At 32.8% G+C, this 24,951-nt stretch overlaps 2 protein-coding genes across 6 annotated transcripts in view; one reads left to right on the top strand and one right to left on the bottom strand.

Annotated features, from left to right (window-relative positions):
• The window catches only part of LOC137918694 (uncharacterized), a 112,473-nt gene extending 108,012 nt beyond the window's left edge, over positions 1–4,461 (top strand). The window contains exons 9-11 of one of the 4 annotated variants that reach the window (XM_068761581.1): positions 718–1,716; positions 2,081–2,358; positions 2,934–4,461. In XM_068761581.1, the coding sequence (XP_068617682.1) occupies positions 718–1,716; positions 2,081–2,358; positions 2,934–2,978 (1,322 nt within the window). In that variant the 3' untranslated portion in view covers positions 2,979–4,461. Of the gene's footprint in view, positions 1–717; positions 1,723–2,080; positions 2,374–2,933 lie in introns of those variants that run through there. The other 3 variants (XM_068761574.1, XM_068761589.1, XM_068761596.1) reach the window with 3 other exon arrangements.
• A 7,342-nt stretch (positions 4,462–11,803) lies between these two features.
• On the bottom strand, positions 11,804–24,230 carry Spg7 (Paraplegin). 2 transcript variants are annotated; one of them, XM_068766121.1, is made up of 15 exons: positions 23,966–24,230; positions 23,520–23,678; positions 20,977–21,114; positions 20,005–20,142; positions 19,769–19,862; positions 19,017–19,150; positions 18,518–18,682; positions 17,940–18,091; positions 16,764–16,986; positions 16,149–16,282; positions 15,106–15,242; positions 14,414–14,616; positions 13,701–13,820; positions 13,231–13,413; positions 11,804–12,753 (listed from the first exon to the last, which is right to left on the bottom strand). In XM_068766121.1, the coding sequence occupies exons 1-15, from the start codon at positions 24,143–24,145 to the stop codon at positions 12,535–12,537; spliced, it is 2,379 nt and encodes a 792-aa protein (XP_068622222.1). In that variant the 5' UTR covers positions 24,146–24,230; the 3' UTR covers positions 11,804–12,534. The 2 variants fall into 2 exon arrangements, with proteins under 2 accessions (XP_068622222.1, XP_068622297.1); XM_068766196.1 differs by lacking the exon at positions 23,966–24,230 and adding an exon at positions 23,880–23,913.
• Positions 24,231–24,951: the final 721 nt, after the last annotated feature.

The raw sequence follows: 24,951 nt of genomic DNA, 5'->3' as shown, positions 1-24,951 counted from the left end.
ACCAATATCATTAAAAAACTATGATGCTTTTTTACTTTGATACAATTCTCCACTTAAATAAAAGAATTTGGTGATATGGGCATTTTTTCATATTCCCATATGACGCAGATCAGGTGATAAAAAATATCTTAAAAATACTGAGACAACTCATAACTATTAAATTAATTATATAAAATATTGAAAATAATAGTCAGAGGACATAACAACTCTTGCAAGAATAATCGATTAACAACCACCATATCTTGTATAATTGTAATAAATTGATCATAATTAGTTTGTGAATTGTTTTTAGTAAAAGAAGTTAACTTGGTATCTTGTTTGTTCAGAAAGAGTATGTGTGAAACTAGACGCATTTTATCAAAATTATTTTTAAATGTGCATTAAAAATAATATTTTAAGTAAAGACTGAAAGCTAGATTATTTCCAAGCACCTAGTGCCTAGACGGCAAGTTGTGATGTGGCACGTTCCTACTTGGCATTTCAAATCATTCTGTTACACCTGCATGTGGCACATGTTACATTGTCTTTATATCTATCACGAAGTAAACGTCGGTGCCCAACATGAATCGTGCAATTTCTCGGTGACAACTTTTACCTCCGTGTTCTCATTATTTTTACGACTATGCAAATATTTCTCTCACTTAATTTTTTAACTATTCTATAAAAAAATTCTAGGACAGATTACACACAATAAATGACGTGGTGTTAATTTTACAGGATTTTTGAAATTCGTTGTCACTCCTCTGGTATCTGAATGGCACAGATTTCTGCAAAACGATCTCTCAACACAGATGTTAGACAACTTGGTGTATAATAAAAACAAGTGGGAGTCTTTAGTGGCAAAAGAGGCGGCGGAAGAAACACGTACCGAAGTATCTGACGCTGACTTAGTTGACGACGATAATGAAACCTGTTCTGGAACAAACATATCTGATAGCTCTGAACTATTACTACCTGGCCGTAGAAGCTCTTTAAATCCCACCAAACCTAGCTTTAGAGAACAATTGAGACGGTTTTCGGTACCGCTCAACGTGTTCCAGGATAATAGATCAAGGAATCGTGATAGAAACCACACTTCTCCGAGTTTTGAATTGTATCAAGATGCTAGCCCTCTGAGCAGCGAATGTTCATTACACTCTCGATTAAGCGCCCGCGACCAGTCCCAATCGACTTCGGCGGAGAAAGTCTCGAGTGCTGGGAAACTCCTGCCGGATTCTTCGATAGCCTCCATTACTACTCCAATTCAAGCAACAAGACTGAACACTGTGATCAAAGATGGCGGCAGCTGGAAATTAACTCGTCAACAAACATTCCCGCCTTTGGAGATTACAGCCCGGGAACATCTTCTATCCTCTCGCCCTATGTACACAAGCAATGAAGATGCTATTTATTCATCTCGATCCGTTAGATCTGACTTCCTACAACGTTTAGAGAGCATGAGGGACACCAAGTTTAACATATTTAAGAAAACGGATACAGGAAAAACTATACTTGACAAAGCTAGCGCAAGTTATAAAGTAGAGCACGATAGCGAACAAATACTAGAGAAGGAGAGTTCTGAGCTTTTCCATAGCGCAGCAGAGGTGTGGCGTGATCCAACTAGCGTCGGTAGCCAGCTGAGGGATAACTTAACTTCCATCGCGCTTGGTTCTCTCGACACAGAAGACTTGCTTATGCGTCGCAGGAAGTCCATGCCGACCGATACCATGGCGTACAGTGAGTGTAAATATTTTTATGTATTCAATCACATAGTGATAAATGCAGAGTTTATTCAAGTTAATTTTGTAAAAAAGTTGAAAAAAGGAAAGTTATCGTTAAATATTGCTATACTATTATATACATTAACCGGTTCAATGGAGTTGGTTGAGAATAATTCACTTGTAACCTATTTCTTTTATTATTAAAGTTTCACCTTGTTTCACAAATTTCTGACTAGCTGTTTCTCTTCTCATATATTTTAGTAACATGTTAACGGAGGAACAAATATTGCGACAACTACATTAAATTAAATTTTGCAGCAACTTACTTTTAAGTTTATTTAGGTTCTCTAAAAATATTATTTTTTTGTTTTCTCAAACAGCACCAAAGGAAAAGAAAGTACGTGATGTGGCGGCGGCTATACCGCACATTCTGCGACGCACTCTATCAGGCAAGGAGTGCTGGACGCGGCGCCGTGGGTCTGCCCCGGCCCCAGTAGCGCCCTCTGAACTCCGCGGGCTGGTCAGCCCCGCGCGCCACAGCATTAACGGAGGGCGTAGAAAACCCAGCCCCGTGGTAACGTGCCAACAGTGGCTAGCCAAAGCTGCCACCACCGTACAAGAGAAATCGTTTCCACGGCGCAGCTCCTTGCCCGTTGAGGTGATGACAGGTTGAGATCGCTGTGGCTTTTATACTTTTTTCCTCTGTTTTAATTATTTATGTTTAACATTTCTTAATTGATATACAAATTAACAAAGTCAAAAATATATATAAGAATAGATATAAATAAGAAAGATAATAAATAATTTTATGTTATATAAGTAACTTGTTTTTAAGTAAAATAACATTTGTTTTTGTATATCAATGAATACACTTTTTTTGTCACCATTAGCGTCGGCAGTCACCTTAGCAGCAAAGATGTGTTTTGTTTCTTTACATACATGCAATTAACTGTAATTAGTGTCAGATTATGCTGATCGCAGTATAGCATTAATTTCATTCTTACACAGTCATTTAAAGTCATCACCATAATCCAAGTGTTAGTAAATATGCATATGCTCAAAACTACCTATTGAACTACAATCATCTCATAGTCCATTTTAATCATATCGCCCAGAAAAAACATTTTTATTTGGTTCGTATCATTTTTTATTGTGTGCATTGTGCGCTTGTCTTTGAGTATTCAAAATCTTAATAAAAAAAATTGGCTTGAGTGATCGATGTACTCTTTCCAGGTATTGCACTCCGTTGAGAAGATGAAGACATCACAAAGCAATTAGATTGCACAAAAATGCACAAGAAATTATGATTATATGATTAAAAGTCCAGTGATACACCGATGTAGTAATATTACGCAGAGCTGTTCACTCATGTCTTGAAACAATGGGTGCAGTAAAAATTAGTCTTTGAGTACCAATGATTACATTGTTAGTATAAATAATTCATAAGCCAAAGGATACAGTAGTGCATAATAATTGTATTATGAGCGGTACTATTCATAAACTACGACAAGTGAAGGCAGTGAAGTGCTAAGACATTGCGTTTACGCTGCGTTCAAAAACGTAATGACCCGCTCATATATCTAATATAAAGACTAAAGAATAATTGGACAACTATACACTGAAACGTACTGTTAAAATTATGTTGATTTGTGAATTAAAAAATTAACTTAAATAAAATATGGTCCAGTGCGAGATACGCTTTCGAGAAACTCATGTAGGACAGTGAAAGTACATTTGTGTATTGAAATGAATCGTGTCGTGAAAAGTACTATAAACAAGGTGGCCCATACGCTATAAAAATGTACTATAATGGTGTCCGTGACCTAAAGTCGAATGTACACTTAATCGTGCAGTGAAATGTACACTTACGTTGTAGGCCGGTTCTTACAGTGAAAGTATACTTGTGTATTCAACCAAAACAAGTAGCGAAAAGTACTACAAATAAGGTGGCCGATTCGTTATAAAAAGATTGGTGTATGTGATCTAAAGTGAAATGTACACTAAATGGTGCAGTTTAATGTAATAAATGTAATGTAATGTAAGTACATTTGTGTATTAAAATGAATCGTGTCGGGAAACGTACTATAAACAAGGTGGCCCATACGCTATAAAAATGTACTATTATAGTGTCCGTGACCTAAAGTCGAATATACAATTAATCTTGCAGTGAAATGTACACTTACGTTATAAGCCAGTTATTATAGTGAAAATACACTTGTATATTCGACCGAAACGTGTAACGAAAAGTACTATAAACAAGATGGCCGATTCTTTATAAAAAGGTACTATTATGGTGAGAGAGATTTATAGTGAAACGTACACTTAATCGTGCAGTGAAATGTATACTTACGTTGTAGGCCAGTTCATACAATGCAAGTACAGTTGTGTGACTGATACAATGGATTATACTCTCGTGATATATTTATTGTTGTCACTGATATTGACAACCAATTCGCGCAAAGAAAATGCGCAAGTTCTTACGTTAGTTCTAATTACGTTTTTCGGTATTGGATACTGCTGAAAAGCAACCGCCTAATTAAAATATTTAATTTGTTTGTGTATTAAATAAGTATAGGCATAAAAATATTTGAACATTAAAGTTGATACGAATATGTGGTCTACAAAAAATAAGGAATTAGTGAGTAATTAATATGACATAATTATTATTATTTATAACACCTCAGTACAAATTACTTTAAAAATTTTTCAATGAATTTTATTTTATAGGGCAATATGACTAGACGCTTATAATATAAGAATTTTTTTTTCTGTTTGAATTAATTATCAATTATTTCAATTAAAGTTGACAGTGGAAAGTAATTATATTTGACTAATTTAAAATTTGAACGTGATTGTTAATGTATTGTTTAGTTTAATTATAGGTTTATTTTTGAAATATTACTATTACAATTATTTATAACTTCTAACTCTAACTGTCAATGTCAAGGATAAGAGTCTCATATTTGATTAATCATAGAATAAGTTATGTAGTCATAGGCTTAAGTACTTATTACTAATTGTTTATAACGATGTGAATAAATCGTCGTTTCGTTTTCAATTTGTTGTTCATAAGTAGACATATGTTCAGTATTAGATCTCTTTTAATGGCACAATGTTCCGCGTTTTTCGCAATTCTAAATCTGTTAACGTAATTTTCCCAGTTCCCTGACAACATTGGGATGTTAACATTTAAGTACGCTGTCTATACAAGAACATTGTTGATTGACGACGTTGATATAAAAATCAACGAGTGACGATTCGGTGATGTCGAATACAGGGATCATTAATGTATTATTATGGCCTTCCTATTCGAATAAATAAATAAAATAAGTATGTGCAATCGTAAGTATTAAAACTTATTCCGATATGTACACATATCATATCGTTACAATGTTTACAATCCCTTATAGAACAGTATTAAAAATGTAACCCTTGTAAATTTAACATAATCGTGTGTAAATACAACAAACACAACGGTGTATATTAAACAATAGTGTAATTGAATGTGCAAAATATACCTCAGCGATTCTTGTGAGATGGCGTACATGTCTTGTTTCTTATATATGGACTGTTTACCCCGTTTATCTTTGTAATAGTATATAAATAAACTGTTACTGTTTTACTGTATACAAATTATTCCTAAAATCTAATATTTATATTGTACATGTGTGTTTTGGTCGCCGATATTGCTTCATGTGTTATTATGTAATGACTATCTGTACGATGCTCAAATTGTATAATCCTTATATATAAATTTTTGTCGGAAAATATACAGCTAAATATAAGTTACCAGTTAGCTAATATATTAATTAGAAAATTTATTTTTGAAACAGATCAGATATATTATTTACTAGAAATATTATTTATACGAACTTGTATTTATTTTTTTTCAAATATTTTTTTACATTTTTTCAACAATGAGTTATCATCAGTTTCATAAAACATGTCTAAATCAGTGCAGAGAGTTAGTAAATTGATTTTAACTAAGGCCTATTACATACGTATGAATTCTTGATATTATGTAAATAATGTAAGTTTTCTTTCTCTACGTAAAAAATGTTGACACTTGTGGCAGATTTTTCTTTGCTTAAGGTCGATTGTAAGATCTCAAGTAAATCTCACTTTATTCTTGTCTATTCTCCTGCCTTTTTACCAAATACTAATTAATCAACGATATTTTTTCTAAACTTTTTCCACCTTTTCATAAATAAGTAAACATAAACATTTACATGATACCAGTCCAAAAGTTTTGCATATAACAGATTTTATATACGAAGTGTTAAAAAATCGTTAAAAAAATCTTATTTCTCAGTATAAATTTGCCTCAATTTTGTTTAATCCTGATTCGACTTCAATAAGCTTATAAAAATACGCCTTCTAGAGCAACTGTGTATTGCTAATATAGTGTATATACTCGTAAATCGAGTCGCTTAAATTTGAATATCATACAAATAACCGAAAGCGGAAATATGAAAACGCGCTACAAGTAAACTGTTTTATTGAAACAAAATCAGCGAATAACACACGAGGAGATTCAGCACAATATACAGATTGAATCGGAAAGTAATATTCTACACAAGCACCCTCGCCTAAAGAGGATTGTTTCGCAATAGTTCGCGTACACAATCCACCTACATACACCCCCGCGCTCTCCGCGATCAAGACAATGGACTTCGCAGTCCCCACACCGGCAAGACTTTTAGGTCATCCGTCTTACAGCCCTAACTTGGAATCGTGTCACTTCTTGTTCCCCAAAATAACATTAAACGCGTTCACTGCATTCAGTAAATTAAGGAATGTTCATTCAGCCAGCACGCAAATCCAAAACACAAAATGGAAAATGAGCTTTAAAAATTTGTTTAGTCACACTAAACTTTCTATACAGAAATTCTGTTAACAGATGTAATGCAAAAATACACGGGATTAATAATTTTTATATTTGTTTCTCAAATCTTTCTAAGCAAGTATGAATTTAAGAAGACGTCTCATCTTGAGGTCTGGTCGTTTTGTAATAGGAGGTAACTCCGATAGTTTTACAGACTTAGCTGTCGACCAATTTTTGTTGCTTTGAGTTGGTTACTTATATTTTATTAAATTTATTAAAGATTGTATTAAATTGTCGACTTAAAATCTTTGGCCCTCTTGAGCGCTCTCGAAACGAATTGCGAAAAGCCTTTTCAAGTAGCAACACAGACAGGGAGCACAGCTCCGAGTTCCATGGAGTAACTCTCTGGAGAGTATAAAAGCATCATCGAACTTACGGAGAACTAACGGCTTCTCAAATCTGAGAAATAAATATATAATAATAATAATCGGCTCAGTCTACGCAAATTCTGAAAGTAATTTCTCTTTATATATATTCGTTTTATATTCGCAAAACTCGTAGTGGCTTCGAGGGTCAAAACCTGCTTTAAAAGCAAAATGAAATTATAGCCGTTTAATCCTTACGATGAAGAAATTCAAATACGGGCGACAGGGATACACTGCATCAAGCTTTATAGTAAAAATAAACAAAACACGGGCAGACATGTGACCTTTTCCTTCTGCAACTTAAATTGTCCATTTTGACAAATGACGTCATATCTGACTGACTGCACAAAAACTGAACTTATTTGTACTCAGTTCATAGCGTTTATTAAATTTGGCGACTTTTTTATAAAGCAGTTAAGCTACTTATTAGTGTTTTATGAAAAAAAATTACGTGAATATGTTAAACACTTAATAACTTTTAACGCTAAATATCATAAAGACTAACGCTCTTAATTAATAGTATAAAGGTAAAAGCTTTCTCCGCAAGATAACATGCACAAAGCTCTGTAAATTCTCCATTAACCAAACTTTTTAGTATTTATTCTCAGCTTATATGATATGATGTAAACGATATTTTGATTGAAAATTTTGTAAGATGGATAATGACTTATTTTTACCAAAATTGACCAAAACTTTCAAGTTATCATCAACCAGTTTTTGACAAGGAAATAATTTCATTGTTCTTATTGGAAATATTAGAAAATACATACGTAACCAGTACATGTCATAGTAACTGGTTTTTATAAAATATAAAAAATTTAAACCTTTTGTATTTTAGTAACGACAATAGACTTACATGAATTCACTTGAAATACAGTTTTCCGAATATCATTATTAAAATACAAAACAAACTAAACCGTACCGCTCAATGCTTTGAGGGGCCTAACAATCTTTATTATTTCACTAATTAAGTTCACTTAAGTGGAATTTTCGTTTAAATAAAAGCAACATTTAAATTAAATTCTGGATCGATAGCTGAACTTCACAAATTTTCAGTATTCTTTTTTATTTACACTATTTAAATTCTGTAATAAAATAATAAACTTGAATCTGTAAGACTTCGGAGATACTGCATCTATCATAAAATACTTGAAAGAGCACAAAACATCCAAAAGACAAAAATGAGTAGTCGTCATTTATAATAAACCCTTTTAGGGTCGAAAATTCCTTAACCATTTATTTTATAAACTCGCATACTATATTAACTTTTTCAATGGCACGCTAAATTTATGTTTTTTTTTTGAACAATTGAGTTGATATATTAAATTATAATTCCACGTGAATATCTCGTGCCAATTCAAATTCAAACTCTAAGATCAAAAAACATGTAATGACCACATTTGTACTGTTCCTCATCGGCATCACCGACTTTTGATAACTTTTATAAATATTTCTATTTCACTATACTGTAATATTTAAATTTCGTCGTATTGGCATTAGGGTCCTGTTACGGCATGTATTGAAGAAGTAAATTGGAAGACTGCGATTTAATGACTATGTAAATTTCATGTATTTTCCTGTTATAATATAAGGAGTATTTATTCTCAATCTGTACACGATGTAAATTTTAACTTTGTAACTTATATGTGTCTCTTATACATCTTAAGGATCGATGTTCGTTGGTGTTTCTGAAACTTATAGATCTTAAATAAAACTGATCCTAAATAAGAATGTTTTTTTTTACTCTTAAAGACAAACGGGACATAACATGCTGAAACAGTGAATTATGTTTTAATTTGTCCATTTTGTTAATAAGAACAACCTACCCATAATTCCATTTCTATCATCTTATTACACTGCACTTGGATGCCAGGTCGGGATACTGTCATTATTTCGGCCATAGTACGTCTACTACGGGACGTAAACCTCCCCCGTGGATTTCCAACACGACCGTCATTTCTTTCAAAATTGTTCAGAAAAAAATAAATAATAGGAAAAACCGGTTGAAAGCGATCTAATTAAAGCTGTATAATTGTCCAAAATGCAAAGGCTATGAAATCATAAACATATCATGGAAATTTTTATATCACCGCAATAGAAACGACCGAAAAATGATCTATTGAAAGGTGAGATAATACATGTTTTATACAAGCTGATTGGTTATGGATGTAAATTTTTTTAAATGGGTGAATTTATAGCTCATTTGCTAGCAATTAGTATATAGTACATCCTATCGAAAAGTGATGGTTTTTGAAATAAGAACTTAATAATAATATAGTATATTTTATATTTTTAAATTTTTTTTACTATAAATTTTTTATATCTATAAACAAGAAGCCTGCAGAATGAAATGCTTTCGTCATCTTTTTATCCGAGCAGAAAATATTGAGAGATTCCTGTTAATGTTGGCATTGGATCCACCGCATAAGCCCGGATATTAAAATCGAGAGAGCACCTTCAATGTCTATCACCTCTCTGCAACTTGATTGGTTTCGCGTTCTGGTTTTCTAGTCGGACTGCTATGGTGGCGTTTTCTTACAAGCACTTCAACATCAGAATGTACCGATAGTCGATCAGGCACCTTTTTAGAGAATGCAGCATAGCTCAAGTCTATACCGCATCGATTTCTCATAATCCTCAAACGAAAAGCATAGTAGCCGATTATACTCTTCAGTCTTCTATATATTCTAACGCAGCTTATCCACGTCTATAGTGTTAAAACCCGTATGGAACCGGCTTGGTCGGAGGTTACGAGTCATTAAATCTGTGTACGAGACAATTCGTAATAAACCTCCAAAACAACTCGTAGACATAAGTCAGAAGTTAAATGGTAAAAAATGCGATGACTAAGTAGACTAGAATATGGCTGAATAGAAATGTTTCTGACGCCACAAAAACGAGACTAGTAAGAACTCTGACCTTCTCATCTGGACACTGGATCTCGTCTGAATCCTGGACAATCAGCAAGAAAATTGACGCTTATGAAATGTGGTGCTGGTGAAGGATGCTACGCCTAACGAGGACTGCCAGGAGAACCAACAGATCTGTTCTCCGTATAAAGACCAGCCTCTTTACCATCTTCTACAAACGGATAGCGGGCTACTTCAACCACTTAGCTCGAAGGCAACCTGTTGGCGACTGTCTGCGTCATTTAAAACCTCGATATATTTTTATTTCTTTATTATACTTTTTATATTGAAAGTTTGTGTTGCGAGACAATTTTACGTTTGTTCTGTCAGTTTATTGTTACGCTTTATTTTATTGTTACATAGTTTTATAAAATTATAATCAAATCACCACCATCATTTTCATTTATTTAATCCCTTTATACTGTCCACACGCTCGCCAACACTACCAGAGTCTCGATATGGTGGTTGTCGTAAGATAAGTAAAGGGAAAGAGACCAAGAGAGCGATCACCGACCCGACTATACGATCCGGACCGAACTATGTCCTTGACTCTATACGGGTGGTGACGAGGCTCACAATAACGGAAGCACTCATGAAAAGTATTTCACCTGTAGAGGCAATTCATCAAATCTAAGGCTTTCCAGTACAGGCGCCACCTCCAGTAATGAAGACAATGAGAAATGGCAAATATTAAAGTGGCGCAAGTCGCGGGTCATACATTTTGAAATTCGTCTGGTTCAATAGAGCCGCTTATAATTGGAAGTATCGCCGGATGATTATAGAACATATCGCTGCTCTCTTTCATTAGATTGAGAATCAGTTCAGAGATTTTCTGGCTGTCTTTACGGGGACCCTTAACGAACTTCACGGCAACTGGACATGGACATATTGACAGTCAGTTCAGGACAGTTTCAACGAAACTGGCACTACTCGTCCAGATCGTCGTAACTCTCCAGGCATCCGAAGCAGTTTTTCACTTCGAGCTGAAAGTTACTATTTTGGGCAGGACAGGTGTGAGCATTGACCTCAGCCGCAATCTACCCAGTTTAACGACGCTAGTACAATTCAGTGATTACTTTAACAGCGTTAACTACAGAAGCATCGTCAAATACAAATTTGTGTAGGAAGCAAATGCTCTCTCGTCAAATAGATATTTGACGTTGCTTCCGTAGTTAACGAGAAAGCAGATTCTGTTTCGTCGACATATTAAGTTAATCTTGTTTATCGTCACACCATCCAGGCTCACCCTGTGTCTACAAACCGAGTGCACTTCCTGTGTCCACGTTTCTTAAAGGAGTTCATAAGGGAAAGGCCCTCCATTTTAAAGTCCAATCAGCAGCGACAGCAGCAACCTATTCTTAGTCTTGTATTGAAGTGCCCATGATAACGGTCTTGTGGGTTTTGGTGGCACGTATGGCTCGACTAACTTCCTCATACACTGGCTCTACCTCTTCGTCGTAATGAGTCGCGGTCGTGGCGAACACATGTATGATATTTAAGGAAAGCCGGTTATTGAGAGAATCAGATACACAATCTTAGTTGACACACTCTCTCTTTTGACTTATGGACAAGAAACCAGATACCTGCTTGGGTCAATTGCTCGCCCTTTCGGAATTAGAACAGGTCACCTTACTTAAGACTCTCTCCATCTCTACAGACTTCCTAAAACACTAGTGTAACTTCTACGCAGGGCCCAGAGGCATTTAATGGAATCAACTAGGATACAATTAATCAAGATTTTGGGTATATAACATGATATAAATTACTTCCTTTGTTCCCTAAAGTAAATACAATTCAACGAACCTTTTTACTTTAATAGTATTTATTCTTGATATATGTGTGTGTGTAATACTTATAATGTCTAGATTGAGAGACAAAATAAAAGATGAAGATTTGAATAAATAAAGACAAATAGAAAGAACGATTTACTATAAAAAAAATGATATTCAAATAGTATTTATTTGCCGAACAGAATTAACATCACAAAAGGCACAACTTATTGATTAGTTATAACGATTTAAGTAATGTTTATAATGTTTATTCACCCGCTGTGGGACGTCTCGTAACGTAACGTCGCAGTACATTTTACTTGCTTTTAAAACAGTCAATAGAAAAGCAACGTTTTAAATCTGTCCGGCGAATACAGTATAAATGACAAACAAAACATAAATAATAACGTACTTTTCCAATACTTTTAACTTTTGCCATATATTTTTTCTTCTATAACTTAATATATTCCCCGTGTATGTTTTTGCATGTTTTCTATATAAATGATAATATTTATAATTTTTTATTTCTTTTCTAAGCAGTCACTGCAGACATTGTATCGTCTTTACTGAATTGGTTATAATTTTGAAAATTTCACAATCTATCGAAGAAGAGATACTTCAGAATTCATGACAGCTACAATAAAGCTAATAAAATTTTATTTCACTATATAAATATATATTAAGCTACGTGCATTGCTTTATTATTGCTTATGATCGTATTGATATCAATTTACAAAAGCCATTTTTTTAATATCTAATACCATTCTATATATCATTAAGTCAAAGATGTGTCGGCATTTAAATTGAAAACGCAAAACTTTAAAATTCTGCCAATGATAAAATTTAGCCCTTACATCGACATGTTTTGCTAAAAAAATGTTGATTGGTCACAAAAAATTGCCATGTCTAAAGAAGCTGATCAATGCCAGGCGTCGTCTCCGGCTTAGAGGAAGGGGCACCGATGTTGCCACTTTCTTGCGGGGTTGCAGCTTTCTCCATATTTTTCAAATTATTTTCAAATTCAACAGGATCTATGAACTTTTTCCTCGGAAAGGGAGGAGGACCGAGTATAGCTTTCACGTCTTCAAAATTCAAAGTTTCCTTCTTCAACAGTTCCTCTGCTAGCTGCAATCAAAGAAAAAGTTTTAAAGGTTTCTCTTCATAAATAAAACTAATTTGTTTCCTTAATATCTTTGCAGATTGGATTTATTCCTGATCACTTGTATAAGTGGTGATTAGTTATTGCCACAAAAGTTGTAAATAAATATAGCTTATTTGACCTCAATTTCACCCAATCCAAATATTAATAGTTTCAGGAATAATTAATAACATAAATAAGATAGTGCTTTATAAAAATTCGGTTTACTACATATTAAAATTATTTATTGTTCACTATCCATTCCAGCAGACTTTGTACCGTCAGAAAGTATTTACCTGTTTCATTTCAATGGAAAAAAAAGAATTACTGTAACAAATTTCAAAGCGATCTGATCACTTTGTACAAGGTAATTGTAAACAGGTGTAAAAGCCCTAAAGCTTTATGCTGACAGATAAACAATAAATTCACCCAATCATAAAATGTATTTGTAACCATTGACTCACGTTTATAAGTTTAGCTTCATTTTTCTTAAGTATGTCCTCTGTGCGATAGTACGCATTGGCGATCAGCTTGCGCGCCTCCAGGTCAATCAAGTTCTTCAATTTGTTGCTGAACGGACTTTTGCCGCGCTCCTTGTCTGGGAATGAAACCAGGCCGACCTCCGGCGACATGCCGTAGATTTTCACCTGTGCGAATTAAATTAAATTAAGAGGTGTGGTAGGTCATAGAGTGGTGACCTCGTCTGTCTGTCTACTTAGTCTAACTCTTCGGAAGACGCTCTATCCAAGCCACTTTTTACCAGTGCTGTTAAAAATCTATTTAGGAGGGCGATGTCCCAAGTTACGATTATGATTTATAAATATGATTCGGCCACTTAAACCTGTTCAAGTAGCATAAGCCTGATTTTAATCCTCAATGACCGTCCTAAGGCAAAGAAGTAATTATCCGATACGGTTTTTCCTGCTGCGCTTACCTGAGCATAAGCAATCTTGGTGACCTTTTCGAGATCGTTCTGTGCGCCGCTAGTCACGGAGTTGAATGTAATCGCCTCCGCAGCGCGTCCGCCCAGCGCCATGCACATGCGGTCGAACAACTAACAAGAGACTCATCTTTAATAAAAGTCTATGAAAGCACAGTTTTAGTGCGATATCCATAATAAATACAATTTTTTAACAACGTTTGATATTATATGTTCATTGAGGTTACCTTAAGAATATTCCTAAAATTTTCGTTTACAATCAAAATTGTAACCACGCTGCTAACGTGACACCAATTTAATCACGTCGTCACAGTTTTTGACATATCACGTAATATATAACATTAAAAAAACCTAACGAGTGTTAATTGTTGCAATTTAAAAGTTCTAATTTTTAAATATTCTTCATAGGATATCTATCTGTTCTATGACTTGAACATTCAACTATAAAAGACTTTACAATATTGTAAGATTTCATGTAAATAGGTTGTCCATATAAATTAATTGTATTACGATTTGAATAATTGTGAACATTATAATAAAGAAATTCCTCTTTAGTAACCTGCAAATTTTCGGTTTTTTTTATTACAAAAAGTTTGTTTCTTACAACTTTCACAGGCAGACGGTATATTCTTTACTAATCTGGTTCAAGTTTTCATTGGAAATGTTTTAAAAATTATATAACGTCATATTTAAAATGTTTCACTTGCCTCTTCCCTCGAGTATAACTTCTGATCCGAACCGGTGTACTGCGCGAAGCCCAGCGCCAGGTTAGTTCGCGGGACGATGGTCACCTTTAGCAAGGCATCTGTATGCTCCAGAAGCCAGCCAACCAACGCGTGTCCTGACTCGTGGTATGCGACGATCTTCTTCTCTGCCGGGGACATTGCGTGGCTGCGTTTCTCCGTTCCACCTATAAATATTACAAATAAACATTTTAGTTACACTAATGTATGGTAACTATTGAATAAATGCGTTTTTTTTTATATATAAATAACAGCACTCATCTTTCATATTTGAATATGTAGTATTGCTGATATAACAGTAATAAACATAATTTAACACATATCAACACACACAAGTGATCCCACATAAGTTTCCACATATTAATTAATGTAATAAAATAAATGCTCTTTGACCATTCGGATTGACATTGACATTGGCTCCTGGTTTAATGCAGTAGAACGCATATAGCGCTAGATAACTTTACATTATAATGCTATAAGGTAACAGGAGCTTAAGCATGGCAGCCACGAACGTTAGGCGGCCAGTGATTTTTGCTTCGTTTCTCCGCTTACACCATATTGGAAAGCAGTTCTTAGGTCTTTGAATTCTTTTTAGTGGACTTGGTGAAACTTGGGTTAGTCAAGAAAAATGAGAAATAATTTCACTTCAAACTCACCGACGACTTTCTCGATGGCATACTGCAGGTCGGCGGCTTTGACTATGTTCTGCTTGTTGGTGGCCGCATGCAACGCGGCCTCGTTGCACACGTTGGCAATGTCAGCACCACTGAACCCGGGTGTCAGATACGCCAATCTGAATCATCATATTTTAAATATATATACACTGATTTGAAACTGTCCGAGTTATATATGTCATTGGTTAGAGATGGAGAGGCTTAAAAGAGGAGATTGTATAGTTTATTGTTCAGCAATAAGCTTTAACACCTATTCCAGATTTACCTGCAAAAAGTGATCACTCTGAAATATGTAACATTTTTTTATTGTAACTCGACAGGCAATAACTCCTGGCCGTCTGCAAGGACATTTATTAAACAACAATTGATTTTAATATGTAGTGATCCGCGTTTTGATGTTTTTTCGTGCTACTTTATTATTATTATTACAGAAACCAATGATCATAGGGACAACCTTACATCATTTGATAGCAAAACAGCTAAACATTCATGTATTTATAATAGCTTTTAACCTATTGAGGTGGAAACGTCGGGTCCACATCTGATACCGAATATTTGTGCACAATTGCGCCAAACTTACTTAACAGTGCTATAAGAAAGGTAATTGATTGTCCATTCTAGGAATAAGAGAGCCACGGTCCTATAATACTTCTTTTCCTTTCTTAATTATTTAATTTCAAGTCAACAAGCAATTGCCTAGTCTAAATAGTACTGATCCTATATAATGAAACAATTTTTTTAATTTCAAAGAAAACAATACATGAAATACCTACAAGATAAATGTTCATTTAGAATAAAGGTGGGTTAAATTGGCTTTTCAATACAAAAATTACTTAAAAAAAACCAAAACGAGTCTTAAAAAAAGTAACATTTTGGTCTTAACTTTTTCTTTGGCTTTCATCTAAAGGTACACTCAAAGTTTCAAAAAGTTGGCACAAAAATTAGGCGATCTATTATTTAATTCTTTCCGTCAAGTGCAGCATTTACGTTTTAAAATGTATAAAGTCCTTGTAATATTGACTTACCTTTTTATATAATAGGGTGGCAATTCCTCCAAAACGATGTTTTTACAATGTCGTTCAAAGATTTCTTCGCGTTCCTGCAGCGTTGGCAGGTCTATCAGTATGTGCCGATCGAAGCGACCCGGCCGTAAGAGAGCCTATGATTAATAATACAGTAAGTACTGTGGAAAATGCATCAGCGAAAGGAAAATAAATGGCGGCAGGCTATATGGCACTTTTGAGACAGCGATTAGAGACTGTCAAATGCATTATAGTGTGAAGATATCTATTACTATTAAAATAACCACTGTACTGCGATACGCTCGCGACTGCATAACTAATGCTCTTTATAACAAGGTGGGTACCTTACCATTACCTCGTCGTAGCACTAAAATAGATAAATTAACAAACTAAACTATTTTCATCCCATTCGCAAAAGCAATGTATGTCTCACTAAACAATTGGCATCCTGTGATTTATGGATGCAAGCCTGTTTTCTATAACAAACCAATAAAAAATAATGTTTAACATACATACAATTATGAATTATAATGTATAATAGTGACTTTAAATCCATAATGTAGATTTATGTAGGAAACAGTTTGGTACAGTCACTCTATCATTGATATATTAACTCACTTTATCAAGAACATCAGCCCTGTTAGTCGAAGCCAGCACAACAACTCCATCCCTGCTTCGCATACCATCCATCTCTACAAGAAGCTGATTAAGAGTTTGTTCCACTTCGCCGCCACCCGGCCCCCATGAAGAGGATCCCGAGGACCTCGCGCGACCAACAGCATCCATTTCATCAATATATATGATACAAGGAGCTCTAGAAGCAGCCTCCTTAAAGAGATCTCTGGAAAATGTACAAAGATTGATAAGTGGACACATCCCGGTCAGTCTTACAATATAAGCTTTAAAATGATGAATATGAATGATGAATGTACTATACATTTGTGTGAAGTGAATAGCTTTAAGCTTTACACTTATTCCCCGGTGAGCACTCTGAAGTGTTTTACAATAATTTATTTTTACAATTGAAATGCGACAGGCCAATTTCTTCTGACAGTACAAAGGCAGCAAGGAAATGTTTGAAATAAAACATAGAAATGTAAAACTAAGGAATGAGGTGAGGAATGAAAGATATCCTGATATGAAAGAGAAAGGCAGAAGAAATGTGGAAAGAAAGATGAAGTAAGAAGGATTATAAGAAGAATACAAAAAAGAGCTCAAAAAAAAAGTAATAAGAAACATAAAATTATTAAATGAAATAAAACGACCCTGTCCTTACCAAATATAGGGGTATTAAAAGGCCCCCTATAGCGGGGACCGTTTAAAAAAAAGTCTGCAGGGACAGATAGTAACCAATTAATTTTAATTTAAAATAAAAATCCGAATTTCGAAAACTCTTATTCTTACTATATTAACATTACGCTATTTATTATTTCTGAATCAATTGTATTGAGATAAAGTGCACTATGGATCAATCGACAGAAAATGTAACAAACTATGCATTCACTCGTTTAGCTTTTACACCTATTTAAAATCACTCTATATATTTCATACATTAGCCTTATTATATTCCCTCAGAGAAAGAAAGATACCTCCTCTGAAAAATAGTTCGAGTTACGAAGGCCAAGCGCAGACTGGTGGTTGACACATATCGTTCATACTTCTATGGTTTGAGAGTAATAATGAAATACAATAATTCAGATGTGGCAACTCCCATGCCTGAGTCAGTACTTAGCGTTTAGACTAGTGGATATAAATCAAGCCACTAAACCTCCAAAATTCAATGAATTTATTTACCTTACCCTAGCTGCCCCGAGACCACCTATCATTTCTATGAACTCTGACCCATTCATAGATAGAAAAGGAACATTAGCTTCAGACGCTACAGCCTTGGCAAGCAGGGTCTTGCCACAGCCCGGAGGACCAAGCAACAGAGCACCTTTGGGCACCTGAAAAACAGAAGAGACCTACTGAAAAACCTAATATAGCAATATTATTTTAAAACGTTTTATAATAGCATCCATTTAAGGCCTAGTATTTCAATGGCAGTAGAACAAAGAGGTTGTTGTTTTTCTTTTGACTAAGTACATCAATTATTTTTATTATATTAATATCTTTTAATAATCAACAGATTGTTTAGATGAAGGATTTGTGTTTGAAATACACCATAATACACTTTCACGTTTCTTAGAAGGTAAAGTATTATATTAAGATACAACATACATATGATATGTAGGTATGGTATTTATTACGTAAACGTATGTATTTTTGAGAATTTTTAAGAACTTGTCGAAATATACTTATTTTTATGAAGCAAGTTATCGACGAAACATATTATTATAAAAATGATGTAATAGTAGTAACACAAAATTTACCCTCGCGCCGAGACTTTTGTAATGTTCAGGTCTCTTGAGGTAATCCACAAACTCCATGACTTCGATTTTAGCCTCTCTGAGCCCGGCCACGTCATCAAACTTGACGCCTTTGCCCTGCCCGCTCATTGAGTCCACCAAAGTGAACTTGGCACGACTGAGCTGATTCTGAAATAATGTTTATATATTTGATAACTAAAATAGTTTAAAAGCTTTTAATAAAGTTATGCACACAATTATTGCAGTTTGTTTAAAAATTAATGCCTTTATTTCAACAGGATTATCAGTGCTAATTGAAATCACAAATTTTTACATACGTACACAAATTATTTTATAAGACATTGGTTTACTACCTAAATTATTTGAAACAGAAAAGCTTCAGTTACTAAACAGTCTCTTAGCTACTATCAATCCACTGCCATTTTATTATCTTAATAAATATTTTAGGTCTCTGAGAATTATCCATTTACATATACTAATTATAAAGATAATATATACTTACAAAGCCTCCTAGGTTTATGTTCATTCTCATGTTCTTGCTGGAGTACAACAAAGAGATGAGCAGAGCCCCAATAAGCAAAGTTGTTATCACCTTGCCCGCGAAACCACCATTTCTATCGTAAATCACTCGTACACCTGTTATATTATAGTAGATGTAGTAGCGATCTGTCAGCCTGTTTCCCGTAAAACACGCAAACGAATGTTTTTTTTACAAAAATTATACTTTTTAAAATTATATCACAAAAATACAAAATATGCTTATTTTATGGTTGAATAATAATAAATATTATTCACACCAGTAATTTGTCTCGATTTCTCAAGAACAGAAATAAGTTATATAAATTTAAATATTGAAATAATTCGGCAATCAATCGGAGCCAAATATATTCATTCAAAGAGCCGCATATAGTCGCGAGCTGCAGTTTGGCCACCCCTGTTATATATAAAGTATTCATGGTTGAAATAATAGATAGTGCCTTAATAAAAAAATTGTAATTTTAAGTTTACTTTTATATGGGAACATTGTCACTATGTTTTTCCGTTTTTGAAAATTTATTCAAAGCAAGATAATGAGTCCTGTTTCAGGATGTACTTACAGACTTAATCAGTAATAGAGTTTTAGGATTACGACACAAGTGACCTGGACATTGTGTGTTAAATTTAATAATCATATCTGCAGACCAGCAATAAATAACCGACAATAATCCTTAAGAGATTCTGTTTTAGTTAATGAAAAAAACTATTATGTTTTACCTTCTTTAACCCCCAAGCTCTTTTCAGTTTCTCGAAGTTTCTCTTCAAACCGATGAATATCTCCAACATTCATGTGATGAACACGATGTGTTGCCTACAAAGCATGGTTGCAATTATATTAAAGAAATGTTAGTTACAAGAAAGAATAATAAAATAAATTAAGGTACTTTTATATGCAAATTTGAAAACAATAAGTAAAAGGAAATATTTAATATTTATTAATAAAAATACTTTACCCTCTTTCCCTTTATAATGGCACCTTCATGAAGGATAATAGTGACAACTTCTATGTCTGGCCTCACTATCAACTGTTCCACTTCACCTTTAGCCAGCATGTTGTACACAAACTCATTCCAAGATACATAGCGAATAACCTGGATAATACATTGAGTATTATTAGTTGGTTTCTAGTACTTCAAATACTGCATTAACACTATCTAATGACTTTATTCAAATAAATAAATTTAATATAAAGACTAAACTGTTTGGAAAATATTGTAGGTTTCACAATTTTTGCAGCTCTCAGATCTAGGGTTAATCAATATTTTATTAGCAATGACTAAGGTTTTATACTAAATTTAAGCAAATTGGATATTTGATTGCATACTCATTTTAAAAAAAGAAAAGAACATTGTGGAAAGTATTTTTGCTTCAGGAAAAATCTTAGAACGCCAATGTTTTTGAAAAAAATGTGTGTACAAGTGAGATCACAGCCTGAGGACATATGAGCACTGAGGCAGGGGAAGCTTCAGTCAAGTGACCCACATAAAGTATTTAAGAACAAATGACTTGCTCATATGTGCTGAAGTTCATATATACATTGGGTGCCCAGCATTTGCACACACACTATAAGTACACTTATGTGCAGATAGAATTTTGAAAATAGTTTCTTTACTTGTAATTTAAAAGTATACTTTTCAATACCAAAAACAGCTATGGATACAATCACATTTGAATGTACATTGTTAATTATTACAATGGATTTTTTTAAAATTTTATTACTATAACTCGCTGCTTTAAAAATGCTATTTTATTACATAATAGAATAAAAAAAATAAATATTTTAATGTACAAATATTGAGCCATGAGACATCTTTTACTCGAAAATATTTAATATCAAGAAGTAACACTTGTGATACAGTTGAAATTAATTGAACACAACATATTACAGCTAAAACATATAAACAAGCATTAGTTTATAATCTTACCTCATTTTGAGTGTTATCGCCAGGTACCATTAAGCTACTCATGATAATAAGAATGCTGGTGGTGACCATCCAGAAAACTGCTTTTGTCAACAAGGAAGGCAAAGTTGACTCATCTGGTTTCTTTTTGTCTTTTTTATCCTGAAACACATTATAAATGACCAATGAATCATTTAATATAAAGAAATGTTATTATAACGTATATACTAGTATTATACATTTATATTTTATGGATTCTTTATGAAAAACAAAAAAAAATTCATTGCGCTATTATTACCAATTTTTGATTAAACATAACATCAACAACTTAAAAGACCTGAAAATTTAATTATTTTTATTAAGGTTATTTTCCAATTTTTTCAACTTTCAATAAAATGAAAGTGCTCCATATAAGTACATTTTACTCAAATAGTCTAAAATAAAACAGAGAATTTAATTATATACATACTAAGTCTAATGCGTAACATTATCATGATGATAATGCTTTATACTAATGTTAAAACAGTCACAACCAGATATAACAACATTGAAGGGACCATCATAATTCGGACATTATGTGTAATATAGTTGATATAACTGAAATACACAATTAATGATATCAATAGTCATATGTTTGTATTACTGGGTATGTATATGAACATGTTGTTTTCAAATAAAATGGGGAATGAAGAAATAAAAAGTCTGTCACTAAAAAATATTATCTACACCCATTTCAGACTACATTGACTTATTAAGATAATATGTCATTTTAGTGTGCTTTTTAAACCGAGTCTCAAACATGTTTTGTATTTTACATTTCATTGTGGTCAAAGTATCATAAGTATTGTCATTTTCATCTGTAGGAGTTGGTATCATTCTCGCTTGTGATGGTGAGAGATCTTTAAAACGGTCATTTGTTTGACGTTTACCTGAACTTCGGATATTATTAAAATTGCATCTAAATTGCTAGTATGTTTTGTATTATTGCCATTTTCAATATTCCGCAGCAGTTGTAGTACTTGAAATTTTCCATACTGTGTTTTTAAAGCTCTTACTCCTTGATCTGACTACTCCTTGATCCATAGACAGTAAAACAGGAGTGACATTGGATAGCAAAAACCCAAGTTATACGCATTTTAAATTAGAGCCTACAGGGTGAGTCAATTGTCTACTGGAAGAATTTTGTTTCCTTAAGATATCAATTCAGCATATCAGTTTCACAGCAATTTTTAAAAGTAGTGATTTTATCCAGGAGCTACTATTGTTTTCATATGTTCATTTATTTATTTAGGTACACATAAACTAAAATTACATAAGTAGTTTTCCCATCACTAATAGTTTTAATTTATCATCTTATCATGTTTGCAAGAACCAATATTGTAATTCTTGTTTTATACAATTTTTCACCTTAGCATTGCTCGTTTTTGAATTTGTCTTGTTAAGCATTAAATTGTGAAACAATCAATTTTCATCCACATTTAAGATTTCCTCTGGTTTGTGTCCTTTGCATAACGCAGGGCACTTATGAGAGAGCCACTCTTCACTCAATCCAACTGAAACAATATTCACTTCACTGTCTACTTTTCTGATGTCTTTGATTGTTTAATTTTCAAAGAGTTTTTCTCAAAAAGAACTTTTATTTTATCTCTATTCTTTCTAGTTATTGATATGGTAGTGTAAGAGTCCACATTCTTTTGCAATATTACTAACTTGCCATTTTATAATCTCTTTATAATAAGTGATTTTTTTCAATATTAAACACTATAAACTAAAACTTTAAAACCATCCTGTCATTCATGAGATAACACTAAATAAATCCCCAAATATGAAGGATAAAATTTTTCCATTTAAAAAATATTTGCATCATGGGACAGGTTCAGAAAAAGAGGGAATATTAACTATTCCCTCTTTTTCTGAACAGGAGTCAAAATTCCTTTGGAGATCAGTAATAAGCCAGAAATTTTTTTTAAAGTTTTGTCATTATAAGTGTTATGTTACTGTATCTGGCATCATTATAGGCAGTATGTTTACTTATTAGTTTAAAATCATATTCTTGTTATAGACAGTCAGTAGTTACAAATGATATTATATTCTGTTTCAATACACTTATGAACCTAAGTAAAAGAGTGCAGATGTTTAACACAAAAATAAATTTATGCACATAGCATAGGCCTTTACAACACAAAAAGGGTCGATTTAGTATGATTCTTTTCTGCCTATTTGTCATTTTATAATTACCTTGGTCCTATTACTAATCAAACTTTTTAATATTTGACATACTTTTTCTATATATTGGTACTATCTAAACAATTCTTGGAGTCCTCTACACTTAATCAAAATAAAAAAATAAAATTTCACAAACTGCAATATTTCATATACTTTGTATCAAAAACTTTTTATAAATAAAAACTGAAAGCAAGATTTTAATATAACTCTGTTTTGTCTTTAATTACATGTGAAATGTAAAAGCTTTTAAAGTTATCTATCTTTTTTCACTCCCTAACATCCAGAAGTATATAAGACACAAGATTGTTCTTAAAGAAAGTAGTATTAATAATGTATCTTACATTTTCTTTATCTGTGTTATGTTGATTATCTCTTGATGAACTTGTATGTATTCTCCGCGCTTGAACTTGATTTCCAAACAATGATGATATTTGTGCTAAGTTAGATCTTTTAAAAAGTGCCTGTGCAGCCTTGTATTCATCATTAAATTTTTTAAATTGCTGTGAAAACCAAATAACTTTTATCATTATTGGAAAAAAAACTTATTAAGCCTCTACAATATAGAGATATTCATAGGTGTAAAATAATCAATGGAAAATTACAAAGTACAGTGGCTTTTTGGAAACACCACAAGCAACACATGTTTAAATTTTGACATTTCAGAATTTCAGATAGGTACTAATATTTGAATAAATATTTACAATTGTGATAGCTCTTATAATAGATATTTCACATTTATTTTCAAAACATTCAGTGTAATATGATGTAATACATTAGGTTTTCTTACTGGCTGTCTTGATTTATTTGTTATACTATGTAATGTTGACAATGATCTACACAATTTAGAAATACTGATGCTGCAATACTCATTTAGATCTTTATCCAAGTAACCAGTTTTTGGTTTACAATATAATTTCGTCTGAATTTTTGTAGTTGTTAAAGTCGGCAGCCTTTTGATTGATAGCATATTTATTGTTCTATTTTTTACCACATTGATTAAAAATATTTATAATTTTATACGTATTTCACAATAATTGCAATGTAATCTTCATGTTTTGATTGAAGGTTTATTTTATAGGTTAGAGACGTTCATAACTCAGTTCTTTATCAATCGGTGTCTAATGACATTTAACTTCTGTTCTGAAGTTTGGAATTCCTAAATATTAACATTAAAATATAACATAATCTTATAATCTTTACCATTTTTAATTTAAATTGTAAAGAATAGTGATACTGCCCAGTTCGTATTAATTTAAATTTAATTTAAAATTAATGTTATCGTTTGTGTACAAAACATAGACTTTTTTATCTTATATTTGTTTTATTGCATATTTCGATGGCAGAAACTAAATTAAGTGAACAATTACATTATTGCGAAAAAATATTATGATATTAATGAGCATCTATCAACACTATTTAAGTTTGTTTAAAATTATTAATAAATTTAAAGCTATGTGAAGAAATTAGTATGTCAAGTTACATCTTAGATTAAAGATTTTTAATATATAAAAAACGTATAATTTATTTTTGGAAAATAACTAAATTACTGGAAAGTGTGCTGTACAGTCACTAGAGGTTTACTTTACACATTCGAAAATTTCATGGTAGATCGAAACATAAAAATGATAAGTTTTGTCAAACGTTCTTTCTGCAAGAGTGTTGTTGTAAAAGCATAATTTAAGTATCACAGAATATAACATTATTGCCCTAGTTATATCAATTAATACATAAATATATAATATCCGGAACATATCCGAAAGCTCCTATTATTTT

This window comes from Battus philenor, unplaced genomic scaffold, assembly GCF_028537555.1.
Source record: "Battus philenor isolate CCGP_79_NKW_IND1 unplaced genomic scaffold, ilBatPhil1.0.hap1 SCAF_1, whole genome shotgun sequence".
Lineage (NCBI taxonomy): Eukaryota > Metazoa > Arthropoda > Insecta > Lepidoptera > Papilionidae > Battus > Battus philenor.
The sequence above is the reverse complement of the archived record's forward strand: the minus strand, read 5'-3'. Positions and strand labels throughout refer to the sequence as shown.